The following is a 15,675-nucleotide window of genomic DNA, read 5'->3' on the forward strand; positions in this document are numbered from 1 at the left end:
GGTTGGGATGGGGTTGGGATAGGGAAAGAAAGAAACGGGAGACATAAAGAAAAGAAAAGGAAAGGAAGAGGACAGAAGATGGAGAGGAAAAATAAGGAACGTAGGAAGAAAGTAAAGAGAGAATTATGGCTCTCCAACAAAATGTCTGTGGCTGGTTCCCCCTATAGACAACAGCATTGTGGCAGATTGGAAAGCGACCTTGCAGCAGTCTATAGGAGGCCATTGGGTGCACACAGTTGGGTGGACAGAGAAAGCAGAGAGGTTCTGACTATCCATCCTAGATGCAAGCTCCATATGAAGACTTGTGTTGGGTGCTGGATGGTGGCAGTGTCTTTTTGTACACCCCTAAAAGCTGCTCAACACGCTCTGTTCTCAAGGCTGTTTGCTGTACGGGCCGCAGGCTTCAGGCCTTTGAAGGGTAGTGAGTGCCATCTTTTGAGATAACATGACAGATGGAACAAGATTAATCAACTTAAAAAACAAAACAAAAATAAAAACAAAAAAACACAGAGGGACAGACAGAAATACGGCCAGCACAAACATTGACACGACACGAAAAGCACTTGAGGCGAAAAAGACAGATGACCCAACACTGTCTCCAATTTATTCCCAGCATCAAAATGCCTAATAATCTGGAGGACCCAATTTTGTAAAGGCCATTAATGAGCAATTTTATGACAAATGCCCACACCGTTCTTTAGAGAGACTATAGAGACCCTGCAGACTGTGTTGGGTGGGGAAGAAGACAAGGGTGGCAATGAAGTGAAAAACATGGTGAATGGGAAGAAATTGTATTATGAGGAAGTAAGGAGATGAAGGAATGGTAAAATTAGGAATTTCCCAACGCCATTTTCTTAACAACCCCACTCCAAAAATTCTACACGGCAGCAATTTTCAGCCATTGCCAAAGATTTGACGATGGCTTTAAATGTCCACCATTGTACATCAGATACTTTTTTCAGAAGGAGCGATTGGGTGAAATGGGGTACAGTGTAGGGACTACATCGTTTCAATTCCATTTTAGCCCTGGCAGCATTGGAAACACTGTCAGAGTATTGTTGGATGTATGGCGGGGTGGTGGAGAAACATGAGACAACTTCCCAGAGACCTCAGCAGTCCGTGGGTGGAGAGGAACATGCAGCGGTGAAACAACAGACATTAGAGCGGCCAAAGGGAGCAAACAGAAAGACATGGATGCCCTGCCCGCCCACAGAAAGGAAGGATCATACGATACCTAAGTTGACCGTGAGCTTAACTTTCCCTCCATCCAACTCCAGCCGCAGCGTGTCAGCTGAATCCCGAGATGTTGTGGCTACCAGTAGCCCATAGGCTCTCTGAGACTTGAAACGTAAGGAAACATCTTCAGCTTCTGTGTGCATCACCACCGGCATGACAATCTTCATGTACATGCTGCCATCATAACTGAGGACGGAGGCCTCTGGAGAAGAAAAAAGACACAAAGGAGATGTGAACAAGTTCATACTAGACCTGGATCCCTACAGCAATACAACATTTCTCTTCTGCTCCACTGACATACCATGGACCGAGCTAATGAATTCACTAAACACAGCTGGACCATCTATATCAGTTGTCTCCAAACTGCAGCCCATTGCGTGACTTTATCAGGCTCTTGGGACACTATACCCCCCAATGATACAAGGCACTAGTCCTCCCTCTGACACAAACAATGGGGTATTATTCCTCCTGCTGCCCGGTGATGGAACATAAATTCTTCCCCAGACACTATTAATGGGTCATTATTCCTTCCAGGAACATCAAAATATGGGCCACTATTCCTCCCACTGACACAAACAATGGGGCACTATTGACCCCACTGACACCAACAATGGCACACTATTCCTTCCACTGACACCAATGATAGGGCACTAGTTCTCCACTGATATCAATGGATACACTATTTCTCCCACTGACACCAACATTGGTGAATTATTCTCCCCACTTACACTGATGGGGGGCACTATTCCTCCCACTAATGCCCAAAATGGGGCACTATTTCTCCGCCACAAGAGGGCTGTGCATTTTTTTTTACTCCCACTGCCTATCAAGCCTAAGGTATTATCTACTCCCACTGGCCACAGTACAGCCCTGCTAACGTCTGGAGGACAGTAAACTGGCCCTTTGTTTGGAAAGTACACCAAGAGACCTTATCTACATGAACACAACATAGACAAAGGATCAGACTCAGCCACTCGAGGTACATCTGAGGGGTCTTGGTTTACTTGTGCTGGTTATCGGAAAGTCTAACTGGCTGTAACACTATCCACCTCTCCAGTGCCCCACCAGTGTCCCATGTAGTAATTCAATTCAAACACTAGATGTACTCAGACAACCGGCTTAAAGAATGCTGGACAGAAGACTGAGGACATCCTGTGAGTGCAGAATGTTATGAATACCATAATAGACCGTTCCAAGCCTGCAGTATCAGTCTCTTAGGTTTACACTCTGTACTCAGGTGCCAGATATCCACATCCCTTGGACAGCATGAACTTCGAATCACAGAGTCACCGACATAAGGATGAAAGAACTCATAGCCCTTGTACACACGGTCGGAGATTCCGACAGAATGTGTCCGATCGGACCGTTTTGTCGGATATTCCGACTGTCTGGTCTACATCGGACTGTTTCCGTCGGATACTCCGACGGACCAACTTTTCCAACTTGTTGGTAAAATTTTCCGACAAAATGCTCCAATCGGACATACTTCGATCATGTGTAGAGAATTCCGATCGGACAAAGTGCCATGCATGCTCAGATCAAATTCCTACACCAAAGCTATTGGCTACTAGCGTGAACGTAGTCCCATCGTAACGAAATAACGCCATCACGTCGGATTTTCCGACAACTTTGTCCGACCGTGTGTCTACAACAGTTTCTGACAAAATCCGACGGACAAAATCAGACGGATTTGGTTGTCGGAATCTCCGACCGTGTGTACAAGGGCATAGTGAAGTATGTAAGGTTTGTTTGCCGATACATGAAAAAAGTCAATCCACAAGTACAGTTTATAAAATCATATAAAAACAAGCAGAATAACATACAGATTTTATAAACTGTACCTGTGAACAGTAAACTGGCCCTTTGTTTGAAAAGTTTGACCCCTGATCTAAAAGAACCAAATGATACATTGTTTGTAGTTATCTCTCAGCGCTGAGCAATGTTGATAAACATTTGCCTGCTTTTATTTGTAATGTTTTTTTTTACAGTTCTGAGCAGAGAACGGCTTTGCACTGTTTACATAGAATTGTGGAAATGTGGGATTAAGATCATGAGGGGGGTTGAATCGAGATCACGATTTTTTTTAACAATTAATTGTGCAGCTCGACCCCAAGATTGGATTGCAATTGTCTAAAATGTCTTGGTATGATGTATTATGAAAAGTACAGCTCACTGGTATAGCGCCCCCCCCCCCCCGTCCTAAAAAGCGGCTACTATGTCAATTTAGTTTTTGGCTGGGCTGTAGTTAGCTCAGACTGAGTGTAGTTTGTTGTATGGTTTTTCTCTAAGCTTAAAGCGGTTCTAAAGACTGACTTTTTTATGCATGAAGGTGAAAAATCTTCTGTGTGCGGTGCCCCTCCCCCCCCCCCCCCCCCATCCCTACCTGAGCCCCCTCCTATCCAGCGATGTTCATGATAGCATCATCTGTATTAGGACTCTCTCTCTTCATTGGCTGAGACAGTAAGCCAATGAGGAGAGAGCGGGAGGGCTGGTCATAGTATGAGATTTAACAAGCAAAACTAACTTATGAACATTTACATTTCCTTCAGCCAATCCAGTAGGGGGTTTATGCCACTGGTGCATGCTGGGGGAGGATCTAAATATTTGGGATGGAACATGTGCTCACCTTTCTTCCCCTGGGTTGAGGCATAGACAGGTGCTGCTGAATAGAGCTCTGCTATTAGGCCCAATAGCCTGTTTAGGTGCCTAATGAGCTGATGTGGTCCTGAAGCTGTCCTGCCCTGTCTGGAGGAGCTGTGCTAAGGAGGAGACCCAGGGGAGGCTGCTTGCTGGAGAGAGCTAGGAAGAAGGCTGGTGTATCAGAAGGGCCTGGTGACTCACTTGTAGAAGGCCCTAAAATTTGGGATTACAGTTCTGCTGGGTCAGCTTTAGGGTTGTCACCTGTCCGGGATTCTGCCAGACAGTCCTGGTTTTGAATCATGTGTTCAGGTTTCAGGTGTACTAAAACCCAGACACATTATTCAGACCAGGCTGCGGCTCCCCAAGGAACCAAGATAGTGACACACAAATCTGTTGCCATCTGGGAGCTGCGGGCGGCTGTCTGGAGGCCAGTAAGGCATCACTGGGAAGCAGGGCGATGATGTCAGCAAGAATGATTGGCTTCACCCACTTTTTGCCGTGGCATGCTATGCGCACCACATTAGTACTCTCCTTGGTGCACACAAAGGTGTCCCAGGGTGTTAAAGTGTTGGCTTGAAGAAAAGGTGGCAACCCTAGTCAGCTTAAAGGTTCTGACACTGAAGGTGGACATTGATCTGGAGAGTCTGTAAGTGATCTGATACAGTATCTGGGACCCCTAACCCTCATCTCCTTAAAGGGAAGGGGTCATTTTTTCTTCTAAATTCCAGCTCCCCTATGCACCAATATAGCATTCATGTCCCTTTTTTAGCAAAAATAATAAAGCTTTCTATTTAATCTACAGTCACTTTTCTTGTCCTAATCCACATTTCCAGAAGTTTCTATTAGTAATAATTAGACTTTAGGTCATGACACAGGAAGGAGTTGACCAGCTGATCTCATTAGCATACACCCTGCATCATCCACCCACCCATCAATCAGTGATCACCCTTCTCACTAAATACATAATATACAATCAGATTGCATAGTGTGTGGCCATCTTTATACAAGTACATAGAAGGGAGTGGACAGAAACACTCAGCTGTCAGGCCCCGTTCACAACTCAGCATAGCGAGAACTTGCATTCCCACGTTTTTTTTGTTTTTTAGGTTTTTTTTGCGAGGGGGAGGTGAGTTTTGGAGCATCTTCACTCATCACATATAGGGCAACCCATCCATCTGAACTGGCTGCCCTAAACACAGCAATCGCCCCAAAGAAGCTTCAGAACTTTTTTTTTTAGAGCGGAGCTTGGTGTGTTTTTTACTGCGATTTTTGGTGCAGTGCATTTCTGAAATGCAAGGAAATTCACAGATGTGAATGAAGCCTCATTGTTCTTGTGTTATCGCACAGATTTCACTTTCAGGACCCATTCACACCTAGCATAGAGGAGCACACAGTCTGATCAGGAAGAAGACATTACTAATGGAAACGTCTGGAAACGTGGATTAAGACAAGAAAAGTAAGTGACTGTAGATTTCATGGAAAGCTTTGATATTTTTGCAAAAAAAAAAAGTATATGAATGCTATATTGGTACATAGGGTAGCTGAAAATTAGAAAGAAAAGAAAAAGTGTACAAAGGTGGACTTACCCTTTACCTGTTCTGCAATAAAACCTTGAAAATACTAAAGTGACTGGTGCCCAGTATCCTTTATCGGTCCCCCATTTTAGCCATTGACTCAGCCCTGGGGTGAAATGCTAGCCTACCCCTGGCCTCTGGAGGTGGCTTCCTGCCTTCGGGGGGTCAAACACTGGAAACACCTGAACCCTGTCCTTTGGAGGGGAGGTCCACATACTTTTATCCATATAGTGTATCTAATCTGTGAGTAGCAACCTTACTGGGACCAGCCATAGACAGATGTCAGTCTTAAGCCTCGTACACACGATCAGATTTTCCGCAGACAAAACTGCAGAATTTTGTCCGAAGGGCATTGGCCAGGAACTTGTCTTGCACACAAACGACAAGGAATTGTCAGCCAACAAACACGAACAAAGTGGCATACTACGTGGTTTTTCAGCTCTTTAGCGTCACCCTTTGGGCTGCTTCTGCTAATTTCATGTTAGTAGAAGTTTGGTGAGTGTTGATTCGCACTTTTCATCTCGCGCTTTTCAGTTAGTTTCTGAATGGCCATTCGTCAACCAGCTATGTTGTGGAATTGGAGGAGATAACGTGTTATTTATTATTGGCCTTGGAGTTATTGCTTTGATCCAAGTCCAGTCCAGGAACAGGAGGAGGAGGATTTCTTGGACCAAAAATTGGTTGCTTTATTAATCGTGACCAATTATCTCATATGCCTTTCCTGCGGGAGCTCCAGAAGAGTAATCCAGATTATTTTCGGAATTATCTCCAGATGACGGACCCCTGCTTTCACTAACTGTTGGCATTGCTGACTCCCTATATTAAGAAGCAGGAAACATGCATAAGGCTTTTATTTTATTTTTTGGTTGAATAATGGATTTGATTTGGTGTATTTTTTCTTTTGAATGCATAGAATGCAATTTTGGTTAAGTTCTATTGGCAGATAGCATGTTTAATTTTATTTGTTTTCTTTTTTGAATGCCCAATAAAAAAAGTTGTGTAGAATAATACTTGGCTATGTGTTTTACTTCAAATGACAGTTTGAGAGTAGGCAGTTACATTTAAAAAAAAAGACAATGTAAAATGAACAAGGGACACCAACATATTTGTATCTTTGATCTTAAAAACTACGGGATAATGGTGTTGTGGTAACTTGCACCAAAAAAAAAGCATAATAATATTATTCTTGATATCACTAGGAAAAAAAAAAGGCCAATGAAAATTCATTTGCAATAACTCCAGTATCACCAGCAAAGCAGCTTCATTATTATCCCATTAAAGAAGAAGAGAATGTGCGTTGCATTTCCAGATTTCATAATTTGCCACGTCACGAATGTTAATTCTCCATTGCAAAGTTTATAAGACCGACCGCTTCCGGCTCACCCTTGCTTCCAAGCATGCGTGTTTGTACTTTGGACTTTTATCTGACAGACTTGTGTACACACGCTCGGAAAAAAATCCGACAACAGACATTTGTCCGCGAAAAATCCGACAGCAATTGTCCGATGGAGTGTACAAACAGTCGGATTTACAGCCTGTCATCACACAACTCCCCTCGGAAAATTTGATCGTGTGTATGAGGCTTAACACTGAGCATGCTTAGAAGGAGGACGGAGCACAAGATAGACCTAGACCAGTCTGTACTCTGCAGAGAGGGTTCAAGGCGTACAGAACCTGGGATATGGAATGTTGGATGCTGGAACAGAAAATTACCTTCTATAAACTGTCACTGCGAGGCTGGATGTGCACAATGTCCATAATATCCTTGTATGTTGCAGGATTATCAACCCCCTTCCCCGGAAACACCTGAATGCAGTCATTTGGAGGGGGATCTAAGTATATCCACATACTAAGTATTAGCTATTTAGTGTATGAGGCAAAGCACGTGCAAACTTGTGTGTGTAAATGTTTTTTTTTTTTTTTTTTACTGTGCTAATATCCAATCAATAAAAAATAAACAGACATTTCAAACTTTGACTTCGTGTCACTCACCAATCGTCATTTCCAGGAAAGGTAAAGCCCCATACACACTGTCAGATTTTCTGATGATTTTTTTCTTGAGATTTACCAAGACCATGTAGTGAAGGGCCTGCCTGATTGCATACACATTGAATCTCCTAAGGTTTGACCTCATATTATATAGTTTTGGTAAATCTGAAGGAGAAAAATCAGCAGAAAATCTGATAGTGTGTATGGGGCTTCACACTAACAATCTGATGTATCATATGGAGTCTGCATATAAATGCGTGTCACACAGCAGCCCCTGGTGGTCAGATGCGCTAATACACACTGGCAGCTCTATCCTTTAGATCAGCCATGAAGGTCATTGCAAGGGAGGAAGAGGGGTCCTTTAATATGATGCCACCCTCCTGACACCTCTCTGCCTATTACCAACTCCGCTCTCCTCGTGTCACCCTGACAGTCAGCCTCCTATGATGGAGAGAGAAATCCAGTACACGTTTTATCCGATAGGCAGGCAAGACAAAAAATGAACTTTAAACTCAAAATAGCAGGTTATGTCCACCTGGAGTGTGTTTGCCACCTCTGCATTCCCTACAAAAGTGATGGTGAACATTGGCAACCCAGATGTTTTGGAACTACATTTCCCATGATGCTTATCAACACTACAGAGTGTGTGAGCATCATGGGAAATGTAGTTCCAAAACATCTGGGGTGCCAAGGTTCGCCATCACTGGTCTACACTAACCTCTACCTGCCTCCAGGACCCGGCGGGCACCAATCCCAAACCTCGCCTTTGTCTGATCTCACACCTTCAGGATGGTCCGGATGGAGCAAACACGGCCGGCTGACATTCTAGTCTTGCAGGCCGCCCTGGGCAATTATTGGGGACTGTCCCACTGACTTTAGATGAAGCCCATGGTGAAAATTGTGACCAACAAGAATATCTTCTAGGGCCTTGTCATGTATCAGCTAACGCACATTAGAGTGTACTTTGTGCGTTGTGTAAGGGCAGCCTACTCACACATAGGCCACCAATGTGCAGCAAATGAAGGAAAACTGACCCAAACTTTTCAGTTGGTTAACACAACACACCACAATGCATGGCCTGTTCATTGTGGTACTCTGCAATGCCGGTCCATTGGAACTACCGTACTTGTGTTTTAAGATGCAATGGAGTGTTGTGCGTTACACTAATCCATGATAAAATGCCGTACACAACTGCAATGTATAGGAGAGCAGCCAACTTTTACCAAGTACTAGATACACATGGTACTATACGTACACACAGCACTAAACACACTATACTATACATACACACAGCACTGAACACACTATACTATACATACACACAGCACTGAACACACTATACTATACATACACACAGCACTGAACACACTATACTATACATACACACAGCACTGAACACACTATACTATACATACACACAGCACTGAACACACTATACTATACATACACACAGCACTGAACACACTATATAATATACATAAACACACAGCACCGTAAACACTATACTATACACACAGCACTAAATACACTATACTATACACACACACACACACACACACACACAGCACTGTAAACACTATACTATACACACACAGCACCGTAAACACACTATACTATACACACACACTATACTATACTATACACACACACTATACTATACTATACATACACACACATAGCACTGCAAACACCATACTATACACACACAAACACACTATACTATACATACACACACACACTATACTATACATACACACATATAGCACTGCAAACACCATACTATACACACACAAACACACTATACTATACACACACACACACTATACTATACATACACACATATAGCACTGCAAACACCATACTATACACACAAACACACTATACTATACATAGCACTACACACACTATACTATACAAATGCATAGCACTACATACACAGCACTACACATACTCTATTCTATTAACACACACACACACACACACTACTATAGGTGCACACCCCTAAAACACACACAGTACTAAACACCCCACCCAACACACACACACACACACACCCCAACACAAACATACATAGTACTACACACACAGTACTAGATTATATATATATATATATATATATATATATATATACACACACACACACACACAATACTATACACGCACCCCAACATACACATTATTACACACACACCAATACAGTAATGTACCATACACAAAAATTATAATACACAAAACACAGACACAGTATTACAGGCAGACACACTGAGTATTCCCATAGTACACACAGTACATACTATACACACAGCTCACACGGGAGATGAACACTCCATGGGGGTATTTGAAGAAGATGATACAGTAAATGTTAGCTGTAGCCCAGGGATATGAGTCGGTGCGGGGGAAGGGGGAGGAGAGGGGGCGGCGGGGGGGGTTGTTCTGTCTCCGGCCCACTGAAAATGTCACCAGAACATTTACACACAGCGATAACACTGGCATCCATGACAGCTACACAAACCCAGATCACAATCTATGGTGCACGGATTTTATATTCCCCTCACCTCTTCACTGTGTACCACCAGATTACAGTAGAATCAGGTGAATCGGTTAAATAATGTACCCTACAACCGAGAAAGATCAGCCAAAACTAAGAACAATACAGACAGGAATAATATTCTGCAAATCTTCTCTTTATATCCATACACCATCTATTCTACATATTAAGACAATTCCCATCTACAACAGGAAATGATGTCCACAGGACAGACTCATTATAGAAATAGGAGAAAATCCCTTTCTCTGCATCCTTTGAAGGACACGGCGGAGATCTGGATATCGTGATCTCTGATCACTTGGTTATGGAATCATCTACTACAGAAGTTGGCGCCATAACCCAATGGTCAGGGATTAAGATCTCCGCTGTGTCCTTCAATGAACGAAAGCGAAATGGCGTTTAAAGAAAAGTACTGGACCCCTGTGGTCTGTTACAACTATTCCCGCTTAAGTTGCAGAAATAGCAGTGATTTATCTTCAGCTATAACACGGTATGGCAGCTTCTTCCACCATCACAGGTCTTTGAAGAGACTTTCACTACAGACATCCCCATGTTCCTACTACTCCCAACTCAATATTCTGCTTTTAAAATGGGCCATAATAGAATTATATAAAAAGCGTTCCTCTTAGGAACAGCCATCCTTAACCAAATGTGAGCATGCTACCCAAGCCCAAAAAAAAAAAAACACATGACATGTGTGGAACACCCTGTCCTTCTGCCCCTTTGCTGCCCCTCCCTGAGGTTGCCGGCAATTGCCAGCTGTCAGATATCAGCTATAATAGCTGCTGCTCTCAAAAAAGGACACTCTGATCCAGTGTTTATAAACATTGAGACAAAGTAACATTGTTGATAAACACTGATCATACATTAGAAAGATACAAAGTAACATTGTTTATAAACACGGTACAGAAGGAGATAGAGAGATACAAAGTAAATATTTTTTTTTTAAAACATGGTGCAGAGGGAGGCAGAGAGATACAAAGTAACATTGTTTATAAACATGGTACAGAAGGAGACGGAGATAGAAAGTAACGTTGTTTATAAACATGGTATAGAGGGAGTCAGAGATACAGAGTAGCATTGTTTATAAACATTGTTCAGGCTTGTGTTCTGGTATTTACAACACCCACTGTAGGGTGGTTTGTATTGTATTTTTTTCAGCTTGTAACCCTTCCAGTTTATTACTATGCAAACATAAAATGTTTCTAAAATAAAGCATGCATAAAAAAAATAAACATTGTTTAGAGAAAGGTTGATACAAAGTAACATTGTTTATAAACACTGTTCAGATGGAGAGATACAACCACTTTACTTCCATTTTTTTTTCCAATACAGCACTGCTTCACTTTAACTGACAATTGTGTGGTCGAGCGACGCTGTACGCAAATACAATTTATGTAATTTTTCTCCCACAAATAGAGCTTTTTATTGGTGGTATTTGATCACCGCTGGATATATATATATATATTTTTTTTTGCACTATTAACAAAAAAAAAAAAGACTGACAATTTTGAAAAAACAAGAGCATTGCACTCAGAGCCCACCCAAGTGTGTTGGAAAAGCAAATGAATATTCACTTTTCTAAGACCCCTTTCACACTGTGCCGCCACCAGCGTCAGCGGTGAGCCTTACAGGAAGGCGATCAGGACCCTCTTCATCACACAACTCACTCAATCTTCACCACCTTGGAAAAATAAGATCAATCGGCCACAATTTCAGGAACCACCATCTGTGCTGCAAATACTGCTCTCTCTGTATGAAGAGGATGGCCATGGCGGAGCACCGGGCCGGCCTCTCCTTCCTCCTGCACTGACTTACTGCTACTGTCAGTGCAGCTTCACAAAAGACGAATGTAAAGATAATTGCAAAGATAGCGCTCCGCTCTCTCCTCCACACAAGATAGAGAAATCTTTATTGATGTTCAAAGAAAAGACCTCCGACGAGCCAATACCGAGGGTGAAAGAGACCAAAAAAACAATGTACACAGCACACAGATGATAACACAAATAAGATGTGTAAAAATGGGAGAAACCCAATACGTTATCAAACTATATTATTCATAATGTACAATGATACAGGAGGGGGGCAGTGCAGTCCATACAACGAGATTCACAGGAGATTCAACAATGTCCTCCACCTTATGGGTCAATCTGAAAGAGCGTCAGTCCAATCCAAGTAAAGATGAAGACCTTAAGCCTGGCCATACACTATCTGATTGTTCAATCTCTTGCTTTAAACTCAGTCTCGGGCAGTCACATGCTATTATTACACATTTATATAGCACTGACATATACTGTGGTGCTGTACAGAGAACACCAAGCTTGTTGCATCTGCCTGCACTAGAGGAGCTTACACTCCAACGTCCCCACCAAAGTCGCATACTATTATTATACATTTATATAGCTCTGACATATACTGCAGTGCTGTACAGAGAACACTGAACCAATCAGTTCAGTCTCTGCACCAGGGGAGCTTACACTCTAATATCTTACCACATTCACACACCATTACTATACATTTATATAGCTCTGACATATACCGTAGTGCTGTACAGAGAACACTATATTGCATCAGCCTGCACTACAGAAGTTTACACTCAGTCTCTATCACATGCTATTATTATATATTTATATAGTTCTGACATAGACTGTAGTGCTGTACAGAGAACACTAAGCCTGTTGTATCCACCTGCACTAGAGGAGCTTACACTCTGCTGTCCCCACCCAAGTCGCATACTATTGTTATACATCTATATAGCTCTGACATATGCTGCCATGCTGTACAGAGAATACTGAATCAGTCCCGTCAGTCTCTGTACCAGAGGAGCTTACACTCTAATATCTCACCACATTCACACATTATTATAAATTTTTATAGCTCCGACATACACCGTAGTGCTGTACAGAGAACACTGAGCCAATTAAATCAGCCTGCACTAGAGGAGATTACACTCGGTCCCTACCATAGTCACACACTATTATTATACATTTATATAGCTCTGACATATACTGCAGTGCTGTACAGAGAACACGGAACCAATCACTTCAGTCTCTGCACCAGAGGAGCTTACACTCTAATATCCGACCACAGTTCCACACTATTATACATTTATATAGCTCTGACATATACTGTAGTGCTGTACAAAGAACGCTGAGGCCTGTTGCATCAGCCTGCACCAAAGGAGCTTGCACTCTAATTTCTCCAGCCCAGTGACATGCACACTTTAGACAACACATCAGGATTAATCATTTGTAAGAGTAAAGCACCCTCTCCCATTACAACCAGTCAGGCTCCACTTTCCAGAACTCCGCTGGATAGCAGATTGATGATTGGTTGTTTTCGGGTTTTGCACTTTGCTTGTTGCCTTTGCTGAGTGAGGAGCGTCCTGGCGGCAAGACAAGCGCTGGTTATGGCAGAGCTCTCTTGTAGATGTGGGGACAATATTTATTGGGGCATGAAATGACGGTCAGGAAGGAGCAGTGTGTACTGACACAGCCATAATGGCGGTGCTGTGAGTATAATGCAGCCGGTGGCTCCGGGATGCTCAGGCGATGTGTGGAGACGGATTAGAAAAGGTTTCTCATTCTCTGGATAAACTCCTCTGAGATTATTACAAGCGCACGGGGTTATGCTCTTAAATCTCTAATCTTTCAATTGCTTTGTGCACAGAGAGCCCCACGACTCTGATTAACTCTCGCGCTGTAGAGCCGCTGCCGACTGGATTAAGGCTGGTTGCAGGCTCTGGCCCCCCCGCTGGCAGATGAAGGGTTAAATGTGCAATAAATCATGCTTTTCCAGAGCACAGGATTACAGGAAATCCCCAATTCAAGAGCTTTTCTAATTACAAAAGGTTTTACATGTATAGAAGGAGGAGGAGAGCGCCCTCCACTGGAAGAGCGATGAATACACAGGGTGCAACCAACCACAAGGAAGAAAATAAAACTTACATAAAACTTTAAGAAACATCATCAAGTCAAGTGGGAGATGACTGAAACAACAATGATCACCATCACCCCAGACTAAGGAATGGAAGATTTTTGGGGATCCCAGATTCAGGGGTGGGGGATCCAGAGAAGCCTACATTTAGGGGTGAAAGATTCTGCGTTCCACATTTAGGGATAGATATATGATATACCTCATTTTCAGGACTAGAAGGTCCAACACATCCAGAGTCTGGGGTAAAAGATTGGAGTTGGGGAAGGGGCAGACTCAAGGGTGGTAGATCTGGGGGTCCCCAAATTCAAGACTGGAAGATCAAGGGGACAGCAGATTCAGCAGGAAAAATCTGGAGGCCCTCAGATTCAGAGGCAGAAGTTTCAGGGAACCCCAGACTCAGTGGGGGGGGATATCTAGGGGACTCAAATGGGCCCTGGAAATCCAAGGAGCCATGTATTCAGGAGAAGGTCCATGGAAATCCAGATTCAGGAATAGAAAGTAGGGTGCCAAATTCTGGGGTGGAAGATCCCTTAAACTCAAGACTCAGGAGTGGAAAAATCAGAGGGGCACCAGATTCAGCAGTGGAAGGTCCCCATGAATCTTGGATCTGGAAGACTTCATAATTAAGAAAGAAGATAGATGTGATTCAATATTCAGGGGAAGAAGATCCAGGAGGACCCCAGATACAGAGGTAAAACATCAATGGGACCTCAAACTGAAGGCTGGAAGATTCAGGGGACCCCATTTTTTCGAAAAGTAAACCGGAGACCACAGTGGAAAGAGCTGCAGTTTGGAGTACCCATGTACACATTATAACATTGGTATGTGCATCTGCAAATTTGGTGCAGAACTGGAGTCTTTGGCATGTAAAAGCTACTGAGGCATTTCATAACAGCTTAATGGTGTTTAGCAACTCTCCTATAAATTCAGGCAAATGCCATTAGTGCCAGATTTCAAGTTTGGACTGCACCATGAAGACGAGAGGCAGAGTGTGTTCTCTTTCCAGGCAGACAACATGCCTATCACACAGAATAGGAAATTGAATGCGGATTTCTCAGCAACAGCACAAATGAGATTCTGACACCTCACCATATCCAGTAACAGGTTCATTATTGCAGGAAAAACTCGAACATTTATGATGGACCTTCTCCTGAAATACTGTATGTACCCTGTTTCGCTAAAAATAAGACCTAGTGTGATTGTCAGTGATGGCTGCAATATAAGCCCTACCCCCCAAATAAGCCCTACCCTGTTTCCCCAAAAATAAGCCCTACCCTGAAAATAAGACCTACAAGGACTTTAACTAGGGCTTATTTGGGGGGTAGAGCTTATATTGCAGCCATCACCGACAATCACGCTAGGTCTTTTTTTCGGCGAACCCGGTATGTCACCTATCCCTGGTGCTTCACTTTCCACTGACAGTGGCTGGAAGAAGGAAAGCCTGCCACACATCAGGGACCAGGCTACAAAACCAAAAAGTCATTCAGAACCCAATTAGGTCAGGAACAAAGAACGTGGTACAGGACGAGGCTGTGACAGCAGTGTGGTGGATCACAGAAGAACAACGCTGGATCCACTGGGTATGTATGTGCTTTGAGGACAACCTTGGATAATGAGTATAACGAGTAAAATGTGCAAAAGAGGGGAAAAATAGGGAGAAGGTGGGTGAAGTTCTTCCAGTCCCATGACTTTGCCTAGTCTGGGATGATGTCATCAGTCTGGGCTGCCTGAACCAGGAATAGGCAGCCTGCA

The 15,675-nt window shown here is 43.1% G+C and overlaps 1 protein-coding gene across 8 annotated transcripts in view; it reads right to left on the minus strand.

Moving 5' to 3' along the window:
* Positions 1–15,675, minus strand: part of NRXN3 (neurexin 3) — a 464,077-nt gene that overhangs the window by 388,576 nt on the left and 59,826 nt on the right. For all 8 annotated transcript variants that reach the window (XM_077463585.1, XM_077463586.1, XM_077463584.1 and 5 more), the window contains exon 5: positions 1,235–1,438. In XM_077463585.1, coding sequence (XP_077319711.1) covers positions 1,235–1,438 — 204 coding nt within the window. The remainder of the gene's footprint in view (positions 1–1,234; positions 1,439–15,675) is intronic.

This window comes from Lithobates pipiens, unplaced genomic scaffold (assembly GCF_037356315.1).
Source record: "Lithobates pipiens isolate NorthernLeopardFrog02 unplaced genomic scaffold, aLitPip1_a1.2 Scaffold_30, whole genome shotgun sequence".
Classification (NCBI taxonomy): domain Eukaryota; kingdom Metazoa; phylum Chordata; class Amphibia; order Anura; family Ranidae; genus Lithobates; species Lithobates pipiens.